At 41.3% G+C, this 8,030-nt stretch overlaps 1 protein-coding gene across 2 annotated transcripts; it reads right to left on the bottom strand.

Annotated features, from left to right (window-relative positions):
• Positions 1-642: 642 nt before the first annotated feature.
• On the bottom strand, positions 643-7,824 carry NGDN (neuroguidin). 2 transcript variants are annotated; one of them, XM_006144527.3, is made up of 11 exons: positions 7,779-7,824; positions 7,361-7,420; positions 6,628-6,699; positions 4,299-4,436; positions 3,530-3,614; positions 3,395-3,447; positions 3,034-3,151; positions 2,774-2,942; positions 1,443-1,599; positions 1,243-1,300; positions 643-810 (listed from the first exon to the last, which is right to left on the bottom strand). In XM_006144527.3, exons 1-11 carry the CDS (start codon positions 7,788-7,790, stop codon positions 791-793), a joined length of 942 nt encoding a protein of 313 aa, XP_006144589.1. In that variant the 5' UTR covers positions 7,791-7,824; the 3' UTR covers positions 643-790. The 2 variants fall into 2 exon arrangements, with proteins under 2 accessions (XP_006144589.1, XP_014441775.1); XM_014586289.1 differs by having other exon boundaries at positions 7,770-7,816.
• Between the last annotated feature and the right edge of the window lie 206 nt (positions 7,825-8,030).

Raw genomic sequence — 8,030 nt, 5'->3', positions numbered from 1 at the left:
CTGTGCATGCTATTTAAGAGGGAAAAAAAATAAGAAAAGAAAAACATTCAGAGAAGTGGAGACGAGAATAACTCTTGCTGATGTGGAAAGGTTCTATCTTGCTTTTGATGAATCAATGGGCACCAAAGGCTTTCTGAGCCACTAGTGCCACCTGGTGGCCAGGTCAGATATATTAATAAAACCCAAAACATAGATTCCATGGAACTGTACATATTATAACAAATCATACAAGAAGTTGGGGCAATGTGGATCAGAAGAATTGATGCTACAACTCTAATCATAATCTTTTACAGCAAATGTCCAATTTATAGTTTTGGGTTAAAGGGTTTTTTTAAAGAATTATTTTATTTAACTTTATTTATTTAAATTTTGACCAGAGAGTGAGAGAGTTGGGAGAGGAAGTGAGAAAGCTACCAGGTCCGAGACTCGAACCGTGATTGGCCATGTGGGAGTCCAGCACCCCACGCCACCTGCCAGCCCTGTTTCTGAGTTAAATATAGCATCAAAAAAAGAAAATCATAAGGTCGAACTTTTTATACTTGCAGCAAAATCTCATCTTTCCATTTTTATCACTCACTCACCACAAATACCCCAAACCCACTGATTCCAGTCATACTATACACATATACAAAGGGGCTTTAATTCATACATAAAATTGACTTTATTAGTAAAGTTCATTCCATATGTTCAAAGTAAACAATGAATAAATTCCAAGGGGGAAGAACCTACATACAGTGAAATTAGAAATATCCCAGGATGACAAAAATATATATACATGTATACCCCGTAATCACCGCCGCCTCCGAAAACCTGAAAGGAAGGGAAATCAAGAATGAGAAAAGGACAGTTGGAAAAGCTAAAGGAACAGGGGGAAAAAAGACACCTAGAGAGAAGGGCTCCACAGGGGTGAGTCTCCTAGGCAGTACTCTCTTTATCTTCCCAGGACAAAAGACAAGAAGTAGGCGTGAAATTAAAATAGGACGGCATTTCCTTCCAGAGACTCTTTTACAGTTCTGCTATATTTAAGGAAGCCTGAACAGGAGCTATGGAACCTGAAGGATGAAATCCAGAGATCCTTTTCATGAATGAAGCTGATTTCCAGCTTAGGAGAAAAGGAAACTAAAAACCCACCTAAGCTGATTAATGCCCAGTATGGAAGAGATGGCAAATCCTCAGAGCTGAATTCTCAGTTCATACTCTCTACCTTGAATTTGATCACCTAAGTCCTACTGGTTCACTCACCTTTCTTCTTCCGACCTTTCTTAAGTATCTTCTTCCGCTTTTTAATAGGATTCTGATCCTGGAGACAGATCAAGAAGTGAAGGAATGGCAGCGTGCTTCGGGTGCCGGCATCCCTTCCCAAGTTCCTCATGGGATTAAGCCCCACGTACACCTGGCTGCAAGCAGGAAGGCAGCCTCCTACCACTGTATCTCAACCTCACCTCATCAAGATGCGCAGCTCCTCCTGTCAGTGCACTGATGTCACTAAAGTGCGTGAGGGAGTGAAGCTGGGAGCTCATGACATGTGCTCGTTTTCGCCGTCCTTTCTCTCGCTTGCTGACACTTAAACGCACCATCATGCTCTCCTCGTAGTTAATCCTGCCAGAGAAAAACACACTTCCTAGCATGCTCAGATCATGGAGGTGGGAAGCTGCAGCCGAAAACCTAGGCCCAGGTATTTACTTATCCCTTGTTCAGAGGTCTCAAGAAATTTCACAGCAGATCAATATGGTACTTAATAAAGACTGAGCACCCCCAGTTAAATGTCCTTTGCTAGAACTTCCTTCATCTCTAGAGATGAACTCATAGCCTATCCACAGGCTTACTTACATTGTACAAAAAAATTCTAATATTTCTACTCTAATAAGAGGATTTCCTAAATTGGCCTTTTCATGGAAATTCATCAGCTAGAGACTACAGCTGGGCAAAATAAAAAAATCTGCATTCAAGCTATAACTGCTTTTCTACTTTTCTTCCCTAAATTTCTCTAGCACTCTTAACCCCATTATAAAAACTGCCTCAGGGACAGCAGATGGCATAGTGGTTACATCGCTGGACTCCCACATGGCAGACTGGGGTCTGAGTCCTGGACCCAATGACTTGAAAATCACGCCAGGAGCATGTGCATGCATGCCCAAGATCCTGGGAGGAGAACAGAGAAGAAGGTTGTGGCATGACCACGTCTCTGGCAGGTGATTTCTCACTTTGCCTCTCACTGTGTCTGTATTTCTGAGCACATGCGCCCTAAGGCAAAACCCTGGCGGGGGAGGGGAGACCTGCCTCTATTGCCTTCTGCAAAATAGTAAGAGATGTGACAGTGAAATATGGAATTTAAAAACCCTACTATGCAGGGCTGGCAGGTGGTGTGGTGGTTAAGGCGGATGGACTCTCATGTGGCTGACTGTGGTTCAAGTTCCGGACCAGGCAGCTTGCTTTCACTTTCCTTCTATCTGGTCAATGTCAATAAAATAAAATAATGTCAATGGATAAAATTAAATAACTTAAAAAACAAAACAAAAACAAAAACAAAACTCTACTATACAGAACTATGTCCCTCTTCACATGGCATTTGCTTCAGCCTAAACAGTCTGGGAAGGTTTTTTTCCCTAGTTTCTGTTCTGTATTTCAAACTCATTTTTAGAAACTATCATCCCACATTTTTCACTCCACTTTCTATATAATATTGGTTCCCTTAGTAACAGACTTAACCACATTCACCCAAAGCACTAAGACAAGTCTCCTCAGTGAAATGTCTAACTGCAGGGGCCCAGACCTGTGCTGGTCCTCTTGACTCTGGCGAGTAACGTGAGGATGCCGAGCATCACGGATTTCCTCTGGAGCATCTGAGTACTGCTCCTTAAGTTCACGAATGACTGAACTGCTCAATGCTCGTCTCTTGGCTCGTTCCAGACGCTTCTTCTCTCGTTCAGCTTCTGTTTCATCTATGTGATTTAAGTCAGCAAGAGTTATCCAAGAGAGAAAAAGAGAAGAAAAATATATCCATGCCGAGGAGGTAGTAGCCACAATTCCTACCATAATGGACAGGAACCAAGCGTGGTGGAACGTATTTCTTAGATTTTGTAGATTTCTTCCCTGAAGCCTCAGACTGACCATCCTCTGCTTCACCTTCTTCCTCCTCATCAGAGCTTAACTACAAAAGGAACGTAATAAACACAAACTCAGGAAACATTAGGCAGACAGGTGAGATGAAAACCCAAAGCTGCAGTTCTCTGGGGGAGTGTGAATATAAACAAACGGGAGAAAAGGAACCTCATACTCATCATTCTAAGGCACGAGTTGTAAAATCAAGTGGTATGAGAATCCAGGAGACGCAGCATCACTACGTGACATGTTGGCCCCCTCAGGAAAACCACGAACACAATGAACCCCTTACCTTACTCATCATATTGCTGGGATGAGGCTTAAAACGAAGGGGGTCATTCTCACCTGAGGAAATAAAAGAAGAAACTTTATATGCTTTGGAACATTATCACAGTTCCCACAACTTTATGATAGTGACCCCACTTACTGAGGCTGCCAGTTACTGCAGTCTTGACCAGTTTGTCAATTTGATACTTTAACTTTTGGTCCAAGGGACGAAGCTTTTCCAAAACCTACAACATGGTAGTTTAAACAGAATTACATTTCCTTCCCCAAATCAAGCACACACTAGAGTCTGTATATGAAGTTGTTAGATAACACAACTTAGATATGCACAATGTAGAGCAAATGAAAACAGAAATACTTTTTTCAATTGGTTTCCTTGAAAATGAGAACATCTGGGGCCAGCAGGTGGCCTGGTGATTAAAGGCACTGCATTCCCACATGGTTTGAGTCCCGGACTTGGCGGCTTACTTTCTCACTTTTCCTTTCTCACTGTCTCTGGTCAAATTAAAGAAATAATAATAATAACAAACAAAATTTAATTGATACAAAAACGAAAAAATAGATTAATAAATAGGTAAGTTTTTGTGGAACAGGTTTCGCTCCTCTTACCACACAAATAAAAAAAGTATGCTAATCTGTATGTAGTTATATTTATCTCTGTTATAACATTTTGTAAACCTCAAATATACCCAATAAAAGACATTTTTAAAAAGTAAATAAAAAAAAGAATAGCAACAAATGAAATTAAATAATTATTTTTTTTATAAAAAGAAAGAAAATGAGAACACCCACTCATATGAGAACTACTCTGTAAGTGCCTTGAACACCCACTCATATGAGAACTACTCTGTAACTGCCTTGACGTTCAGGATTTAGAAACCGAGAATTGGGAGATACCAAATGCTTCATACCGTACGAATCTCCACCAGTCTCAAAACTGCAGCATGTCCCTGAAGAGACCCTCCTGAAGCTTTGTTCAAAATAAGGTGGCTCAAATCCATAAGATACATGAGCAAGAGCTGGTCTTTCACTTCCAAAAAGCTGAGACCCTGAGGTGGACATAACAGTAAGAGATGCAGATGCAGTTTTAACTGAAGAATCAGGAAGAGGGCCTGGGGCAAATAGGATAATGTTTTTCAAAGTTCAGGTTGTCTCTAGTCAGTTCATATCAGCTCTGTGGAGTAGGTGCAGTAGTCTCAAGAAGCAGTTATACCTACAGTAGCCATGGAGAAAATGCTGCTGACACATGAGAAACAAAGCTCAGGGTATTACCAGAAGACAACCACATCAAGAAATCAATGACATCGCCCCCTAGAACAACTACAACACTGTTTCTCAATCTTGGAGCTATTGACATACATGGCCAGATAATTCTTTGCTATGGAGGACTGTCCTGGGAACTGTAGGTTTTAGGCACCATCCTTGGCCTCTACCCACCAATGTTCCCTTTCATCCTGTAACAAACAAAACTATCTTCAGGGGCCAGCTGGTGGTACAGAAGTAACTAAGCTATAAGAGGCTGCATCACATGGGAAGGTTCAAGTCTAGACACCTCCCTGGACCTCCCTGAACACGCCAGGTGTGTGCACGCCACAGTCTAGCTGGCTAAAGCTAGAGGGTAGAGAACAGCATGAAGACCCTGTTGGAGTACCTGTCTCCCTGTCTCTCTCTCTGTCTCTCCTCCTCATGAAAGAAATAAACTTAAATGTTAGATTAACTTGTTAATCAAAATACTTAGTGATTTTACTCCCGTACAATGGAATTATATGATATAGGTTAAAAAAACAATGATTAATACACACTAATATGGATTTATGTCAACATGAGATGTAGAAAGTGCACATAACATAGTTCCAGTTGTGGAGGGGAAGTATGATGCACATATTTTTATATGCATAGAAAAACGTCTGGAAGAAAACACATAATTAACTGCTATCCCTGAGGTGTGAGATGAAGAAAAGGAAGACACGGAGTGCTTGTAGTGTGAAAAAGTGTTTTTCCAACAAGCATGTATTACTTTTATAATAATGATAAAAAATAAATAAATAAAAAAACACACACCCCAGTGGTCATCTCAGAGTGATGATTGTGTTGATTTTTCATTTTCTACTTGTGGCTTTATGTATCTTGCAAATTTTCCAAAGTTAAAAAGTGTATTATATTTACAAGCAGAAACTCAAGCAAATGTTATACAAGGTTTTTTTAAAAAAAACAAGAGAAAGTAACATATATGGTCAATGACTTTAGTTACGTTATTAGGTAAGACAAATGAGTCTGATAACTACATGAAATCAAACTGACAAATTCATAGCCATAAAAAAAAAATCTACTTCAGAACAGTTAAACGCTTTGGCAAAGATTATACAGTAATAGAAATAGAGCTGGGATTCAAACTCGCTCTGATGCCAGCACCTACATACTAGGTATCTTTAAAGCAATATGCAAAGATCTTCAGATTAGCACTAGTGTGGTACAGAGGAATAAGCAAAAGATTTAAAGACAAACAAACAGAGCTTAAGTTCTGAATTAGGTATCTGATAGTCACTGGATAAGTCACCTAACCTTTTGATCCTAGTCTCCTTATCTGTAAAATATGCACAATATTTCCTTCCGGGCCCCCAAAGTAATTACAAGGCTCAAATAAGGTACTGTGTAAGCTGTAAAGCACCTAGTGAAAGTCTGTGGTTATAAAAGATAAGTTAATAAATATCTGTTCAATGAACAAAGAAACATATAGTGATGTAAGAAGCATGCTGGCAGCCCATCCATCTCAAAAAGGCACGAAGGAGGGGTGGAAGTAGAAAGTAAGAAAGGGAAAGTTTTCACTCTGTGACAAACCTCCACCATTCCTACACACAACATGCACATCCAACCACAAAGATGACTTTCCTCCTTTCCCAAAATACCACCATGCTTTCAGGCCTTTTGTGCCTTTGCACATGCTGCTTCTGTCCTGACTCCTATTTATTTCTCCAAATCCTGTTACCTGCTCTGAGAAGCCTTCCCTGACTCCTTTGGCTCCTCTAACAGTTACTCTCCTTCCTCATGTCTCTGTGACTGCTTATATCTATTGCTGTGATCTGTCTGGGAAGACTAGACTTCAACACAGAAACTAGAACTTACTCATCTTACTCAAGCTCCCTCACTTACTACACCTAAGACATGATAGTTGGACAGTGCGATGAAAGAACCATTGAGAACACCAAGTCAGGGGATGCTCATTTTTTCAGCACACATTACCTTCTCTGTAGGATAGGCTCCAGCTTGAACTCTTTTTGTCAGGGCTTGCACATGTGCAGTTACAGCCATCACCTGAAATTAACCCAAATAAAACAGCTGACAAGACTACATCCAGTCATGTCTGTGAACTGTGAACAGCAAAGCTACACAATGCCACCTAAAAGCTATCAAGACGTTATCCGCGCCCTATAGCAAAAAAGCCTCTCCCCCCCCCAAAAAAAAGCTATCTGAGACGTTATCTAAACCAGAGTACTACTTTCTCAGTTCTGAAAAAAAACATAGGAATCGTGGTTTTGATAGTTCTACAAAGGAAGAAAAAACTTTTTGCTTCTTAAAGCAGAAGAGACTACCTTTACCAAACCATAGGGAGAGATGAGGACTGAGGGAGTGGTGATGGGAGGACTTATCTGTACTGGTTAAACGCACAATGCATAGAACTATATGATACATATTGGCTGTGCATCCAGAGGGCAGATCATATCTGCTTTCCCTTTAACTATAAAGAATAAAGGAAAATGATTCTGAGAATTTCTTTCTGGAGTTTTATGTATTCTATTGGAGGCAAAAATCAATTTGAATTCTGACACGAAAGGGTTTTCATTAAATCATTTTACTCTTAACAGCAATTGGCAGCATCTATGCATCTGCCCTCAAATTACCAAGTTTAGGAGTGAGGCACATAAAGTCAACGCCAATCCGTGATGAAATATTCCGAAAGGCTGACAGCACTCACCTGCTCCTGGAGGTTTTTCAAAAGCGTCACGGCACTTGAAAAGTCTGATTCCAACACTCCCTATGGAAAAGAGAGGAGTAAAGAAACGTCATTCTTTCCTAAGGACCACGAGAAGGCGTAATTTGTGAGTGGGACGCTCCGCTCTCTGCTTCAGATACTCCAAACTTCAGGCCTCCTCACTCCTGGGCACATGCACTTGTCAACTCGAGGCCAGTCCCCGCGGTTACTGGAGAGGGGCAGTAACTCCAACCCTACGTCTCCCTACTGCTGTTTCTGGTCCCTGTGCCAAGGAAGCCACCTGCCTGAAGCAGCTTTTCATCACTACCCTTCCCTCACACCAACAGTTTGCCCGGAGCGGCTGAGGGTAAAAAAAAACGTCAAAAATAGCTCCGCAGGAAAGAAACCTCACCACACTCACCGGCGCCGCCATCTTTGCAAAGCCTGCCCCTTCCGGTGTCGTTCTTCCTGAGCGCTAGTATCTTCAAAGACTTCCTAGACATCCGCCCTTGCAAATCTCAGCCAATAGGAACAGGGGCTCTCTCACTTCCGCCCCGAACAGGATGAGCAAGAGGCGGGGCCTGACGCGACCAATGGAATAAAGGAACTGACTAAATTCGTCAGACTCCGGAGGAGATCTAATGACGCAAAGATGCTCTTAGAAAGAAGCATG

Source organism: Tupaia chinensis, unplaced genomic scaffold (genome assembly GCF_000334495.1).
Source record: "Tupaia chinensis unplaced genomic scaffold, TupChi_1.0 Scaffold000126_2, whole genome shotgun sequence".
NCBI classification, from domain to species: domain Eukaryota; kingdom Metazoa; phylum Chordata; class Mammalia; order Scandentia; family Tupaiidae; genus Tupaia; species Tupaia belangeri.
This window is presented reverse-complemented; position numbering and strand designations above follow the sequence as displayed.

What these genes read in the sequence shown, in the direction of transcription:
- NGDN (XM_014586289.1), bottom strand. Translation starts at nt 7,790, where the DNA reads ATGGCGGCGCCGGTGAGTGTG. An exon ending in TGAAAAACCTCCAGGAGCAG is followed by an intron (nt 6,700 to 7,360) that starts GTGAGTGCTGTC and finishes GGTTAATTTCAG; the next exon opens with GTGATGGCTGTAACTGCACA. An exon ending in CCAGCAATATGATGAGTAAG is followed by an intron (nt 3,152 to 3,394) that starts GTAAGGGGTTCA and finishes TTCCTTTTGTAG; the next exon opens with TTAAGCTCTGATGAGGAGGA.